This window comes from Antennarius striatus, chromosome 4 (assembly GCF_040054535.1).
Source record: "Antennarius striatus isolate MH-2024 chromosome 4, ASM4005453v1, whole genome shotgun sequence".
NCBI classification, from domain to species: domain Eukaryota; kingdom Metazoa; phylum Chordata; class Actinopteri; order Lophiiformes; family Antennariidae; genus Antennarius; species Antennarius striatus.
This window is the reverse complement of record NC_090779.1, coordinates 19,566,254-19,583,395: the sequence shown is the minus strand read 5'-3', so window position 1 is coordinate 19,583,395 and position 17,142 is coordinate 19,566,254. Positions and strand designations below refer to the sequence as shown.

At 39.4% G+C, this 17,142-nt stretch overlaps 1 protein-coding gene across 5 annotated transcripts in view; it reads right to left on the bottom strand.

Moving 5' to 3' along the window:
• The window catches only part of LOC137593422 (pleckstrin homology domain-containing family A member 5-like), a 64,712-nt gene that overhangs the window by 29,884 nt on the left and 17,686 nt on the right, over positions 1-17,142 (bottom strand). For 4 of the 5 annotated variants that reach the window (XM_068312105.1, XM_068312106.1, XM_068312108.1 and 1 more), the window contains exon 4: positions 1,800-1,883. In XM_068312105.1, coding sequence (XP_068168206.1) covers positions 1,800-1,883 — 84 coding nt within the window. Of the gene's footprint in view, positions 1-1,799; positions 1,884-9,138; positions 9,328-17,142 lie in introns of those variants that run through there. The other variant, XM_068312110.1, reaches the window with a different exon arrangement.

Genomic DNA, 17,142 nt, shown 5'->3' with positions numbered 1-17,142 from the left:
GTCACATTCAAAGTAAATTTTGTGCTGTGGATTAACTGCAAGCGTCGAGCAGATTAAGCAGTCATTTTCAGCCCGGCCTCTTTATCCCTTCGGCAGCCTAAATCCGTCTTTGCTTTTAATAACTACTCCAGAGTGAAGAATCTTCACAGAAAAGTGAAGATCACTAGTTTTGGTAAAACAAAGCCAACTGTTGAAGGAAACGCTTTTTAACACAGTTATCTTAAAAACATCAAGTACATAATCAGAGCTTTGCATTACAAAATCTGACTTCTCATACTTCTGACAGATTTGATTTGCATAGTAGACAATAATAAACTGCATTGCGCTAATTTAAATTTAACCTAAGGACATGTTGTGACTGTGTGAAAAACAGCAGAAATGTGAGAGTAATGCAGTGAGGGGAGGAATGTGTGAGTGCAGCATGATAGAAGGACAGAAGGCCCCTGACAACCAGTTTCTGATTTTTCTTTTCCTTATATCTTTTCTGAACAGAAAGACTTCAGTGTCAAAGCAACATAAACCAAAAAAAAAACAAAAAACTAGCACCCATAAACCATCAGGGAACTCCTCCTCTACTCGTTACTTAGCCCATTACACCCCAAATTGGGGTGAGATTTTATGTCCTGAAGTAGACTGCGTCTGAACTACCATGCAAGGCCCAATAAAATAATTGCCACCAGTTGTGACAGCGCAACGAACTTGTCAAGTCATCATTGAAATGAAAGCTTTAGCTGACTGGCCTGTCATGTGGGTGGACATGTGACATTGGGCACAGCAATGTGGATGATCACATTTGTTGGGGGACACATCTGTACTGATGACAACTGAAAAGGTCATGAACTCCCGTTCATCTCCAAACAAGAGATGACGTGTGAATCATTGCATTGCCTCATGTTGATGTATTTTTTGTTAGCCTTTAGCATCAGGAGTATTAACTGGAAAATAGCAGCTATATTATGTAATAAGGAAAATTTATTGAATAATACCAGTGTCCATGAAAAACCATAAATATTCCTTATGAGTACTAATTGTGTACAATATTTATGCACAACTCTTCATAGCTGTTTAAACAGACTACAGGGCCAATATCAATCCTAAGTATTAGAAAAATGATCATGCCAGAAGCCTTATCAACACGTTAACAATAAAAACATACAACTAGACCATAATTTTGCTGAAACTTGGATTTGATCATTCTCTGTTGTGTCAGGATAGCAGCTTAGGACATGTTTAATCACTACACCACAAAATCTAGGTACCGCCTGGCTTGCCATCAAAGTCTTTAAAGTTAGCTGAAAAATGTGGATCATTCTGTGGATAAAATATCCTCAGTTGTTGTAAAGAAAGATTTGTTGCTATTGAAGACAGTTCCGTGACAGACCTGCTTCACCATGTACTAACAAAACCAAGGACTGAGAATATGAATGTGAAAAGCTTCAGGAGTCAGCAGTTCAAAACAGGAATCAAACTAGACAAGTCCAAAAACATATCCAATCATCCTGTGTGGAATCATTCAGATGGAAAAGTGCCACAAGAAAAAAAAAAAGAGATTCAAGATCACTTTCCCCAAGGATATTAGTAAAACACATGGTTTTTACTTAAATGCTGCAGTAAAACTGACCATTATCTTATTAATAAGAAAGTCAATGAAACATAAGGATCATATCAACATATTACAAAACTGAGCGAGGCACTTGCTTGTGCAGTACTGCCTTAACATCATGACCTGCAGCAGCATACTGTAGCACTCAAAAAAATGCTACACAGTGGCATTCTGAAAGCAAAAACAAGAGACTTACTGTTCGTTGATGACAAAGATGCAGTTGTCTTGAGAGGACTTGCTTGACACAGGATGCTTGCAGGTCACCTTCCGCTCATTGTGACTATTAAGGATAGTAAAGAGGGAAAAAAAGGAAAGAGAAGTCATGAATTTTGGAAAACACTGCAGGCATACCAGTAAAAAAAAGCTTGTTTAATTTTTCGAAGGGATCGCTGCTTAATACCCTGAAGCCTCACAAAAAGAAAAGAACAAAGAGTACCTAACTGAAAAAAAGATAGATACAAAAACATAAATAACAATATCAGCAATCTGTCCTGGAGGAGGATTTCATCAATCAGAAATTGGTTGTAATAAAATGGGGGTAGGCTGACAATAGAACAGGCACTCTTAATACACTGAAATACAGACCAAAACAAATAAATGGAGGAAATAGTAAAAACAACAGCATAAGTAGTCCATTATAGGTCAGAGTACAGCATTACAACCAAATATATCACATTAATGTGTTAACGTTTGTGATTAACCAGGAGACCTCAATTTGATAATATTTGTAAAACCTAAATTATTCAGATTAAAAATATGGGCCAATTTCCTCCCGTTCTTCCAGCACAAATTTTCATCTGCCCAAATCAATAAAAGTCGTGGCAAACAAAGTTGATGTAATGACTGAAGAGATATCATGTGTGTGTTGAATAGCATCTCACTTGGAAAAAATAAATAAAAGATCTTCATGAAAGGTTTGCGTACTGCAATTCATTGTGAATATCATTGGTAACAAAAAAATTATCCGAGCTAACATTAGTTCGTGCTAAAATTTAAAATCATTAAAAGGCCCATTTTACCTTTAATAAAGTCATCTGGTGACTGTGGTCTGAATTGAAGTGGATGGAAATAACAAAATTAGCTTTGTCTTATAACTGAATCGCTCTAAAGTAGTAAATCTTAAATGAAGTGTTTTTTCACCACTGCCAATATAATAGCAAATAGACTGTTTAGGACAAGGTTGAGATTAAATTCAATTTATAAACTTTATATTGTAGAAGTAGCAAAGTGGAGAAGCAAAATCAATAGCCGATTATGCTGTCAGCGAGTTAAAGTGGGGGGAAATTTAGTAACTGTAAAGACAATGTTGTCAATGTATTCGACAAATATATTGACAACAGAAGAGATTACACAAGACAGCAGGTGACGAGGGAAGAGGTTCAACGAAGCCAGTAACAGTCTTTAAACCTACAAAGGGTTTTACGTGCTAGCCACTTGTATTATAGTTCAATTCAGGCAGGACTATAAACACAAGGGAGTCAAGCTAGAGCCCAAAAATAACACTTTTTAAACATTGGGTATTCATGTACTGAGAAGAGTAAATACGAAGCAAGAAATGGGGATTTAGTTTCAGTTTAGCCAGGAGAGCAACGGTCTCCACAGCTCTGGTCTATAATTATGGGAGGCACTGTTGGCAGCAGAGATCTCAGTGCGGTCTTGGAGCAGACCAACGGCACCATTTTTCTTCGTTATCCCTTCACACATGCCTGTACTGTTCAGTACAGAGGTTTGCTACACATTTCAGAGGAAGGAGGGAAGTCTTATGGACACAGAACTGGTAGGAAAAATGATGTAATGTGGGACTGTAGAAGGGATTTAATAATTAGGGTCCAAGCTATCTGATGGTTGCCCATCCCTTTGAAGGAGGGATAAAATATCCTCAGGGTCTTGTATACACTTGATTCTTTGCGCTGGTGTCTTAGTGTATTCACGTAATTTCCGTCAGGATCATTAAAGTATCTATCTCACGTAATTTCCCTTGTCATGAATACTGCATGGGTGGTAAAGCTTGCAAATTAATTTAAACGATTAGGCCACAATGAAAGATACCAAGCAGCTTGGAGTCTAGTTATCTGTCAGCAACAAGGGTTCATTCGGCCTAGCTACTATAAGAGCTATAGCTAACACAATCAGTCTATTTGAACTTAAGTGATGGACACAATTTAGTCTTTTATAAAAAGAGAACAGCATGGGGTCCATTTTTATTCTATTTCTGCCGATGTACATTATGTTTGCAGTAGTGGCCCAAAGAAAAATTCCAGTTTAAAAAACCACAATCAATAGTCAGACTGATTGTGTTGATGTTTGACTCACCCAAGTAAACAGAACGACATATATAACACCTAATAGTAGATGAACCTGAAGTAAAATAGGAATTAAATCATGTTGGCTACAACTCTTCAAAGTTACATGTTAAAGTAGCAAGTTTAAAGAGGTCAACCCAAGTACTCAGGGTTAGATCTATAAAATAAAAGGCCCTCCTGATGTTAAGAATGTTTTTGCAGATGTGCAGACTGACATGTATGCAAGGGCTGGGGGGTGCATGACATCAAAGAGTGGGCTCTATCTACAGTATACGGACGGAAGCTATTAAAGAAGGTTCTTAACTTTGTTGAATTGATCCCAGGAGTAGGACTAGACAGTGAATCCTTACACCATAACTGAAAAAATGAGTTTATAAAGTAATATGATAGTTGTCAGAATTGGATGCAAGAAAATAAAAAAACAATTGTTGTCAACACAAATGCTTCCATTCTAAGTGAAAAATTGCTATATATTTCCTTGTATTTTTTCCCATTAGCTTTAGCATACAACAGCAAGTATGGATAATCTAAAAATATTACAAATAAACTGTCAATGATATAGATTATTATCTAATGGTGTCATCAGCCATTGTTAAATCAAAATACCTGTAGATGACATTGACAGTTACAAGCGCTATATCAAATTTCTTCTTGAGGAAATACTGTATTTTTTTAAAAAATGCGTCCACAGATGAATCTTTTGTTTAAAGCTCCATTTAAAAGTTACAAATTCTTTAGAGGATGTGGTCTGTGGTCACTGCAGTAAAGATTAAATTGGCATAAAATCATGGGCCATCACACTATGGGAGCATATGGAGATATTTTTGCTTCAGTAGAGGGCAAAAACATTACATGCTGCCATTTATTTTTTGGATTTCTTCTAGTTTCCAAGAAAAAGATATTAGTTAATTGGGCGGGTATTGCTGGAGTGCACCAGGAGATTCCTTGCCTCTTGACCTCAGACCTGCATAAAGCGGGAACGAGGAGTGCCTATAAGAGTAACCACCCTTTGGTTACAAGGGTTGGGCATTTTAATGGGTTCTGGACCATCCTGTCAACAACAATTAACAGTGAACTGCAGTAATGAAGAGCTTAAGGTCTGGGGTAAACACTTCAGTCTTAGCTTTTATTGTTCTGGGTGGGGTCTGTGATCCCTTACTCCCCCCTTCTACTACAGATTTTTTTAAAAACAAACTTTTCAGGGTCCAAGAAAGGATCCTGAGAGTTTTGTCGGTCTGCCAAACGCTCCTGAGTAATAATTTTACTTGAAGACTCAAACCAAATTTTAAACTTTCCTCAACTATTATTTCTACAGGTGAGACAGGGGGGACACTTGATCCAGCTCATCGGTGAAGTCAGATGAACTTGCTTGCTCAATGTTCAGCTTCTCAGCAAGGTCTCGGGGAAATCAGTTCAGTAGTTTTTGCACAATGAGTGAAAATATATCAATAAGGATTTGATTATCATGTTTTCATGTTCTGCCTGGCCCATGTTTCACACTTCTGCTTGTTTTTTTGCATAATCCCCACAAATTGAGGATGTATCCACAACTTCACTGTGTCTACTTCAGCCCTCAAATCTTTTTTAAGTTCATGGGCTAATCATTTTAACCTCATATGTGAACATTTCATCCAAACTAATGAAAATGACAAGTGAAAAGTGAAATACTACATTTTTGACAAAGCTGATACCTATTTGATCCCTCTGCAATTTATGTGATCTAAGCTGAGCTAGAAAACAGAACAATATTGAAAGGCAAGTTATACTCATTGCAATGGGTCAAGCAAAACATCCAGAATCTATTACATGATGCTTTTCATGTGCATTAAAAAACAGCGATGCCTTTCAAACTCCAAACGGTTATACAATTCCAAGTATTGTGCTTTTAATGTTGAAAGAGAAAACTTTTCCATCTTATCTTCTATAAATACATACCACCTTAGAGGAAATCTACTTTTAATTGAATGTCTTTCAAGTCCTCGACTGACTGGGCATCCTAATGAACAGAAATGAAATAAGCAATCAAGCGATGCGGCCTCTATTTCCAGGGATATGATGAAGTGACACACTCCACCACAGAACTGTAGGTTATTGAATCACAGTCCTCACAGTACTTCAGCAATACTTCTATCGGCCCGTACTTCTGATGTACAAACATTTAAGTATTTACTCATGATTGTTCCTATTAAATGATGGTGTGTGCATATCGTTGGCATCATACATAACATATATGATAGAAAGTTCAGCATCCCTCAACAGATCCAAGCACAATTCACCAACCAGAGTCTCTCAGTGATAATTAATCCTCCTGTTAATGCACACGAATCTAATCCTATTACACAGGAGGGAACTTACAAGACCAATAAGCAATGATGAATGGTTTCAATATTAAGAGGTGAGTAGTCCTGGCATAAAAAAAAGAGTCTGGCTGCAGTAGAAGTCCTCTGCACCACATGGACATTGACTGAATTGAAAGGCCCTCTCCACAAAAGCTGAGCTGAAAAAGCAGAATAGGCAGTTTGGGAGTGGGCATGAGCAGGGCAGCAGGAGAAAAGACAAAAAAGAAAACAGGGGCTTTGCAGTCCATGAGAGGCCAAATGAAATGCAGTTCAGCAACATGAAGCTGTTGCCTCATCTGGGCAGATATCACTGATATAAATATATCATAACAAAGAACCCAAAACACACCCAGTATCTGCAGCTGCAAGCTTAGACTTTCACCTAGGACATTTTTATTTAACCACAGTAAACAGCTGCTCATTTGGCCGACAAAACAGTTTTGTTTTGGTTTTTTTACGAAAAACAATTCAATTAGCAGCCATCTCAAAGCAGCTGCGGCTGCATGTAAAGTATGTCAAGGTGACACAGCTGATTCAAGAAGATTTTAGAGCCATGGAAACAAGCTGCCTTCTCGAAGAAATGAAAGCCCTGATTGAAAGACCGTGGCAGATTAGATTTATTAAGAAAATGCATGGAGCGACTGCGGAGAAGGCTAATGTGTAAATCAAGTCAAGGAAAACCAAACTTAATTGTGACCAGAAGCTAACATGTGAGAACTGTTCCTCATTAGACTGGAGGGATTGCTTCCTTAAAAGTCTACTTATGAAACAGAAATTTCAATCATCACATTCGGCATACATCTGCAGTTTCTAATACAAAAACAAATCCAAGACAGTCTGTCCACGGTGTAAAAAAAATACATAATACTACACAATATATTGTGTTTTTCTATTTTTCTGGAAGTGGGACAGAGATCCCATCCATACTGTGTATGTAGGGCATTTGCAGGACAAACGGCACAAGTGTAGTACCCAAAATAATACTCACACTGCTGATCAAGAGTTTCTATTTAAAGGAATTGGTGGGTAAAGGACAAAACTGACAGGTGAACAATAAAGATATATAGTATGGTGAGATTTATATTTTAAACATTAGAAGTCTACAATATTTCCTTCAGCTTTGTTTCATGCTATTTCAGAAACAAGGGCAGTAACAAATTTGCTTTCAGGTGTCCATTCCTCTTTTTCACCACTAAAAACTACCTACAAAATGCAACCAGTACATGAACTCATGTAACACATCTCCCTAATTAAGTGAACAAAGTTCTAACAAAATGCAGGAGCATGCATTACTGCTAACATCTTGTAATCAACTGAGAACTTGAGTGAGAAAAACAGATGCTGGAAAGAAATTTCTGGTACTTCTTCATATCTAGAAATGTATGCATCTGCCAAGAATGACCTGGAAATAGAAGTAGAGACATTTTTGCCATTATGCTGGTTTTTCTTAGCCTGAAATAAAATGCGTCTCCACCCTTCTCTCTCTCTCTCTCTCCTTGATGTTTTCTGCTAGGAAAATGGCCAACGGCTAATAACAGGGCATCTGCACATATCAATTACTGCTGACCTGCCATTTAATGTCTTCAACATTCACAATTTATACAAATGGTCCAAATGAAAGTGCTTTTATGGAATATGTCTTGCACTTTACAGTGTATCAAACCAATTTCAATCTTCTTTTTAAATGTCTGCCAGAATAGTGCAGTAATATGATGCATAATCAAAAGTATTTGCATAATTATTCTCTCTCAAACATGAATTAGTTTGGGAGTGGTGTTTCTTTCAACTGAAGTATTGGATGACTGAGTGCCACACCCCCCAACTAAACACCACAAGTAAATTCTGACTGTAGGGAACATTGCTGATTCCAAATATCAGCAAACCTATTAATAATGGAAAAACAGGTTAAACTGCATGTGCTTTCAGCAGTTCTAACAAAACCATCTACTGTAATCTAAAAGTAAATAATAAAATACTTGTTGCCCGACAGATCTGGTATTTGTGATTCAGTAGGCACTATTTTAAGCAAGGTTGTGTGACTGTAGGAGAGGCAGCGGGCAATATTTTAATGAGGGCTTAACTAATTTTGATTAAACGATAAAAAACATTTGAGATCTTCCAGAAGCAATGTGCAACTTAATATGGTAACAAGATCTAATGTAAACTAATAATGTGCATTCCTGAGGGGGAAACACGCTCTTCAGGACTGATCAAAGTAGTCAACACTTTTGAAAGAAAAGGAAGTTAAAATGTTTCAATAACTGCTGACAGATTATTAAAAATGGAAGGACCAGCAATCTCATGTTTGAAAATAGATTTTCATCAATTAAAAAAGCTACTTGACTAAATAAAAACAAACAAAGCCACAAGGATTTTATTTTTTTTACTCCAAGGATTTGATCTCACTGTTGTGTACATTCACAAAACCCACGAGGCGGTGTGGAGCAGGACAGAAATTGAGCTTGAGTTTTTAAAGACAAATATCTCATATCTGAACTGTAATTTCCTGTTGGCATCGGAGATCCAAAGAAAAAGATGAAAAAGCTCCTTGATCTATCAAACATGCACCATTTCATGTTCATCACCTGGAATGAAAAACACCACTAATTTCAACTCAATGAGAAAATCCGCGCTGAAAAGGTTCACATTGGTAGCATTTATTAGCCATAATGTGAACTAATCTGACAACGCAGATGTGGTTTGACAAAGACAAAGTCTAGTGAAAGAGAATGTTTGTAAAATGTGAAAGAAAGCCTCGTCCGGGTTATGAAATACAATCAGAGCTGAATCTAAACACCGAGGCGATAGCATCGATCGTCGAGCGAACGGTATCATCGCGTTAACAAACGCGCTCGCTGTTATGTCGCCAACGTCACTGCAGGTTTTCACTTACGAGGAAAGGCTTCTTTAAAGGTCCCGGTCCGATTAAAGTACCGCTGGAACGACGAGGAAAGAAGAAAAAAATACGTTTTATCCAACTGCGAGCGGCAGATACTTTTACAGCAGGCTTGTGTTGGGAAGCCCGCCCGGTCCGCTACCGATGTGCTCACGCGACACGAGCCCTCGCGCTGACTGCTGCGCCGCGTGCGCCAGTAGTAGACACAGTGAAACCTGAGAGGCGATGACGTCACGGTCCGGATGTAAAGAAAGCAAGGTGGCTGCTCGCTGGTCCCCTCCCAGCCGCAATCACACGCCGAGCTGACGGACAATGTACACACTGACCGGTAGACAAAGCCGCGGGGGCCTGGTGGATGTGTCCGGTGAAAAAAGACCAGAGATCGCTCCTCCAGGGGAGGCAGAACGGATTCTTTGCATATGATGTACGAATCGCCTCCACACATTGAAAATGATTCAGCTGACGATGACATAATACCCTAACCCTATCCCAGGGGAAAATGCATGCAGCTAACGCGTCAATACGTGATATATCATCCGTTCCTTTGGGGACTAACTGACTATTTGCTATGATTCATTTATGAGTAAAGGTTGGTAAAGCTAGAGTGTTATAATTTAAGAAGATAGCTCTACAGATAATGGCCTGATCCTCATCCAAAGCAACATACAGTATTTCCATGGAAAATATCAGAAGGCGCAGCTAACTATAGTTGATGTATGTGTGACGTTTGGTGAAGCTAAAATGCATCCCTTGTGATACTTGAGATTGACTAAAAAAATCATATTCAGGGGAAAACACAAATAATTTGTGGTAAATTCAAGCTATGACAAAGAGTTATTAATGGGTCTTGGATATTTTCGATTCAACAAATAAATACAAATGGACTAACAAACTGATTGGTCAATTCAAAGTAAGGGGACGAAACCCTTCAACAGGAATGCTTCAGAGCAGCTGAATATTGTATATTACAAAACTGCATGAGTAACTGAAGTGACACTATTAAAGTTGACTGGATCAAGGTGGGTCAGGATATGAACATCAAGAATTGAAGTTTTATTTCCTCTGTCAGGTATGTTATCTCTGGAATGTATTTCCTTACTCATGAATGTGGGCAGCGCCTCCCTCTGCTCATTCTTCTACAAGCCCTGACAAAGGAGTGTGTTGAAAAATGAATGATCGCCGCAGTGAGCTTTAAAAGGGACTCATCAAGAAAGCACTCTGACTCATCCTGATAAAGCCATGGTAAATTTGTTGCAAAACCTTGATGTCACGGTCTGAAGACTTGTAATATCTATTGCACCTTACATATGGTTTATCCATCCGACTCACTGGAGTAATTCTATCCAGTTGGAATTTGTTAGTTTCAATGGAATGAATTGAGAGAAAGGACTGAATATCAAGTAGATTCAGCAGGGAGCCTGCAGTCATTTAAGACTTGAAAGCGTGGACAATGTCCTCTGCTCAAACAACTCCACTCATCAACCTGCTGGGTTCAGTCAATGGTGCAGGAAGACGCTGAAAGACAGTCAATAAGCTCTCAGCCCTTGATCTTCCCTTCCCATGGAGATATTCTTAAATTTCTTATGAGTAAACTTCAGCTCTCAAACTTAAGACTGAAAAATGGCATTAAATTACAGTGTTATTGATATTCACACTATCTATATGAACAACCTTTACGAGGCCTGCCACATAAATAATGCATCAGGCTTCTACTATAAAGCAAGAAAGGAGGGGTGGGGTTTCAGCTATCCCTGGTCCTCTGGGATGGGCCTCCCATGTTGGAGCTTGGAGTTAGCGGATTAGGCTACCACCTGGGACACAGAATGGACACCATAGCCCAAAGAGAGAAATAAGAATGAGGAGGGTGTGCGGTGTGATATTTAGTGGACCGATATTTGTAAGATGAATCATTGGCCGATGAGGAGAGATTGTGCTTTAACGATAGCAAAAGAGAGGGGAGGGTCAAACCAGACTCTTTAGCCAATCATAAGAGCGTGTGCAATGCCACTGGAAAAATGTATTATGAAGGATAACTGAAGTTAATGTTAGCTGTCATCATCCCAATTTACAGTCCACTGCCAAGCCCTTCAAATCTTTAAAAAAAAAGTCCTGGTCGGTCAGTCTGCAAAGGGACAAACCCTCCCCTATTTACTCCAAATAGAAAGCCTCAGATTGGATTCAGAACCTCAGAACTATAAGAGCTCAAGGTGCTTTGCATTTTGACACATCACGTTTCTGTCAAGAAACCAAAAGCTCTCATGAAGTTAGGCACCCCGGAGGTAAGCATTTTTTTGCATTGCAAAAGTAGGGGATTGGCTGTCATGTCCTTCAATTGGGGGTTAATGGTGGAGATAAAATAGTTCATTGCAAAGGTCATGGGACATTGAAGGGAGATCTGACCTGTTGTCCAAGAAGTACATACCAGACTGTTCAGGACTTCATACCAGACTCTGATTCATCTTAACGTAAAATCTAACTACACATTCTATGGCCACACACTATGAAACTCTTTGAGAGCAACGATAACACAATGGGCGACCTCATATTTTTTGATGTTATCGCAGTGTTTCAGCTCTAACAGTCCCATCTGGCTGTCAAAGCTACCTTCAAAAGGTAGATACAATAGAAACACCTGTACAGATTTACGAGATGTAGTTCAACCACCCTATAACAAACAAGACCACCTTCAAAAAAGATTGCAATGTTCTGTATTTGTTTAGCCAGTTTCAGGAAGGTGATGAGTCATATCCATGGCATTCTTATCAGGACACAGTTTCCATTCAGTATTTAGGTTGAGCTTTCAGTAAAGAGGTTTACATTTACCAGATAGTGTCTGACACTTGTACATAAAAAAAGTAGAAAATAAACTATTTCATGTAGCCGAAAAAGGTGTGTCCAGTATAATATGCAAACTGATATCCTATCAGTCTTTGATTCTATTCTAAAACTGTTCATATCATATACTGTGTTACACTTCTGTGTGTCTAAAAATGCTCCTGCTCTGCACTACAATGCAGGGTAACGTTACCTATACAGGGTCATCTATGAATGACGCCGGGACATAAAACATGACAAAAGAGCTCATATAGATTGCACCAATTTTCAATGAGCAGCAAAGACTCTCCTTTCAGCTCCAGTTTGCTCTAGAGGATTCATCCGGTTCTCAGTTGACAGATGCCGAGAGGAGGCTTCCAGACTCATTAACTGCCCACACAGAGTCAGATATGGGAAGACAGAGGGAAGTCCAAAGCGTTCACATGTTTATCCACTCTCAGTGGATCCTCTGCTTCATGCCCACTCGCTCTCATCTTCGGCTCTTTCCTCTTCCACCTACACTCCCACATTCTCTCTTCTCTCACTGATTTGCAGGTTTTTACCTGCCTGTGTTCTGCACAGCTGCAGCTACAGTCGCTGTAAGCAACAATAGCATAAGGCTGATGGTACAGGAGACAGCTTGAATCGGAGCATTTGCCAGTAACTCCGCAGGGGCTTCTTTTCCAACTGAGCAATAGCCAAAGAATACTGCATGCGTAAACACTTCTGTTACCAGCTTGTCTTCAGGAAATCAGTGACAGGATGAGCTGCAATGGCTACCCTTCTGGTTGATATGATGTGCAAGGGTGCAGGGACGGAGGGGAGGGAGGTTGTGTGGAAAGGGGGTGTCTCCTGTTCCAGTAATTACATGTGTGTGTCAAATGGAGCTGAAAAATAACAATGGACTCCCGGGTGCCTGAGTGGTCACAATCCAGAGACACACGAGCAATCAAGATGGACCAGTAACATGAAGTGAGTTCTTCTGAGGCACACAAGATAAATTACAGCTGATTTGTCAAAGCCAGAAGTGACGAAATCCTCCAGAGTTCACAAAATGCAAAGATATAACAGAGACATAACTGCACTCAACAGACCAAATAGATTTGGGAAAAGATGAGGATGAGCATGGGTAATTTTTCAGAGGCTAGCAAAATGGACCAATCAATGAGGAAGTCAATCTACCCCAGGTCCCCTCCGGCTGCCAGGAAATTGAGAAGATCTGAATCCCTTTGTGAATACACCCTACATGAGCAGGGGGAAAAAACAAAAACAAACTGATATACTGACACAGTGACAACTGTTTCTAGGATCCGTCTCATACAAGCGCAAACAAGAACAGATCAGCTCATTCATAGCGCAGGTCGTGTGGAGCCTTTAGGTAACACCAAAAGAGTCCAGTCAAGACAGTGAGGAGGGGAGGGGGATAGGCGTCAGGTCAATAGATCAGAGTTTTTCAAGCACAATGGCCTCGGTGAGTGACATCGCAGTAGGTCATCCGAGAATGGTGGGGTCAGACAGGCGTGCTTCACTGCTCTGGTAGCTTTGTTAGCACTGGCAGCACTGACAGTCCAAAATTCCAAATTTTAGCAAGTCAAAACACCAATAGCAATGCACCCAAGTATGAACCCTCCTTCAGCCCAACATGTTTCTACACAACACAGCCAAGTCATGACTCCTTACTGACCAGGCTTGCTCCTTTTTATTCCAGTATCATCAAAGGGTGCAGAGGCTCCCAACTCTAGTTATAGACCCACATCACACTGGCTTTGGTTTTCAATAATTTATGGGTAAACTTCAAGTTAAACATAAAAAAAAACCTTTGGTAAGCACAGGCATCAATCTGCAGGGCTTCCGTTTTGCACAACGTGGAGATAAATTGTTTTTGTCCCTGCATATAAATGAAAGGAAGGTATCCTGGTGCATACGTTACAACACCATCATGACCATTACACAGGGACTGATGTTTCTGCTACATTAATAAACATTTAAATACACTTTTTGTGTCCACTGTTTTCCCTGCAGGTACCACCTATTTTTTGTCAAAGATAAACATAGATGCAAATTAAATCAGTGACTTTGAATAAGTTAAAGTCTACCGTCAGTTCTGAACTGGAGGGCAATTATTTGCATTAGAGGCAGGGAGTTGTTATTGACATTTTGTGGTAAACAAGACAACACAAGAACACAAACAGAATAAAGTAAAGAAATTCTGTGTGTGTCTGTAGATTTGGAGATAGTTGTGCTTATCAGTGCTAATATGATGTCCATATACTGTATTTTACATTTATAAGATATTCACGTTGCCTCAGATTCATTTCCCCACTTGAGGCCAAATCCAGTCCTTTAATCCACTGTTTCCCCCACTTTTTGTGGTCTGTGTCCATTTGGTCCAGGACTTTGTTAGAACAGCTACAGAAACTTAAGAAGCATAGATTGTATAAGAAAATAGATGATCATGCATTCAAAACGTGTTAGAAAACAAATGGCAGGAGAGTCAGACACAGGCGGCAAGCTTTGTTAGAAAGATTTCAGATGATGAGAAGTACGCAAGCACAGCTACAAATATTATTAAGCGACTATGACAGAACGAGCTCCAAGTCACTCAAAACAAGCAGGGAATTGGTGACTCTAAATATGAACAGTATTGACGAGGGATTTACCTTTGAAATCAGTGTCATGTAACTGGGTCAAACTTTGACAATACGTTTGGAGAATCGGCTCAGTAGACCCATCTGTCAAATGAAATGGGTGTCTAAGCATCATTGTAAATACAAGTAAACTCAACTATACAACACAAACCAGAACTACAATAACTCACATGGTAAACCATAGCATCCTAGTGTCATACAGTTGGGCCATGAACCATTTTAATATCCCCTTCATGGATTGCCTTTATAAGAGAATGAGCAGAGAGAAGTTACAAGACAGGCCAGACTCGCTTTGAGCTTCCACAGTGGACACATAAAATATCACAAACGTCAATGTGATCCTAATGAATGCATTGACTCTTAGGATGTAATAAACCTTATGGAACGGTGCTGATGGAGACAATAATGACCTACAACATCGATGATTATACAGTAATAGAGAAGCGAAGCGCAGCGTGTTTGCTCACATTCTATCCCCTCATCTCTCTCCTGAGATCATGCTACCGTTTTAGGTTGATGATGGAGAAACCTTCAGACGCAACATCAGCTTCTGCCACACAAATCAACAACATACAATACAGAAAAACTGAGACAAACTTCACTGGTGAATGACTCCGTTCCTCATCAGCTTCCTATTCATCACATGCAAATCAATTAATTGACCCTTTTTTCTCTCACGCCTGCTTCTTTCATTGCTAGAAAACTGAGTCAAAACTCCACATTTTATGACAGCCATTCGGAGAGCAATCTAATTGCTTAAACGCATATGAATGGGAACAAAGAAGTGAAAAGGTGGAGACTTTCTCTTGAATCACTTAGAATTGCTTTAACAGGTGCAAATACTGTATAAGCTTGAGTTTCTCTGTTAGCAGTCAGAGCTGCAGAACCTGATTCTTGATATTCACCCAAGTAAAAACTTATGTGTATATCATTATCTTTGGGGTTTGGACTGTTGAGAAAATAATCCTAATGAACAAGAGCACAAGTTAAACATTTCTTTTCCTACTTTCTTTCATTTTATATTTTAAAACAAGTATTTAATAAAACCGTAAAATGATCAGAAATTGATGCTGGAAACGACTGAGTTCAACTACAGCAAACATGGTCGCTCTATCTAGTTCACGGAGTCTGTTCAAACACACAGAGGGTGACAAATGTTGGGGTGTAGAAGAACAGCAATTTGATCGACTATCTTCCCTTTAGTTGCACTGAGCATGCTCAGTTGGCCTGCCAGAGGGCCGGACTCTTGCTATGGCCTATTTCAGATAAAAACCAATAATGTCATGGAAAGTTTCCGAGCAGCGTGTGTTTATGTGTCACTGTGACAACGTGTGTGTGTGTGTGTGTGTGTGTGTGTGTGTGTGTGTGTGTGTGTGTGTGTGTGTGTGTGTGTGTGTGTGTGTGTGTGTGTGTGTGTGTGTGTGTGTGTGTGTGTGTGTGTGTGTGTGTGTGTGGCCTCAATATAGGAGCAAAGTCCAATATCATCAAACAGGCACAAACAAATTGATCCGTCTATCATCCTAGACTTTTATGGGCGAAGATTTAGACACACTGCAGTTGAAGAAAAAGCCGCGACTCGAAATTGTAGCAGAAGGAAAAGGCGTGAGAGATATGTGGTCGACTTTTACTGATACTGTGATGAAATGCAATAAAGGACGGGTTCAGCTCTACTTGCTGAAGTCTCCCCAGGCAAAGATAGCTTCTAGCATGAGCAGGGAGACAGGGGGGGAAGTACTGCCATCTGAGAAGATGACCAACAGAAGTGGGTCAGGCTACGAGAACAACAGAATAAGACATTTGAAGATTCAGTAAAAAAGTGAAACATTAGTAGAGAGTACTGTAGAGTAACCGGCTATTTATTACAAAGTCAAAGTGTCTAGAATCATGCACTTCTGTTGATTACACTCCCTGTTTTAAAATGAAATGAGCTCTCTGACACACAAACATTCATCAAACATTGTGGATTGAGACATATTATCACCTTCAGACTGCAGGAAAGCAAACAGCAGCTGGCTAAGCAAACAGTTCAGATCACATATTCCGGTTTTTTGCTAACACTTTCAGTCATGTGAATTGGAAGTACCTTACAGCATATTATTTTAATGCAGAATATAAAGTTGCCTAATTATTTCTACAGTCTACCTTTTGCCTGTAAAAAGCAGAATTTCACAGCGGATGGAATGCAAATGATAAAAATTTACTGAGGGGACTGCAATGTGAATTTCTGGAAATTTGCCACCAACGTCAGGGCAGCATGACGACCAATAAAAGACACGTGACACCGACTGCAACTCTAACCTGACTGCTGACACGTCAGTCAGATGTAGACAGAAGCAGCCACACTCAAAGCCACACATGTCTTTATTTTCAGACAACGAATCTCAACATTTAATAAACTTGATTTCAAAAAAGTTGGGATGATGTGCGAAACATAAGTAAAAATAAAATCATTATCTGAAAACATTTTCTCAAATATACTCAACTGAAAAACTAGAAAGACAGCACATGTAAAGTCGCCAACATGGGCTTTAAAAGAAAC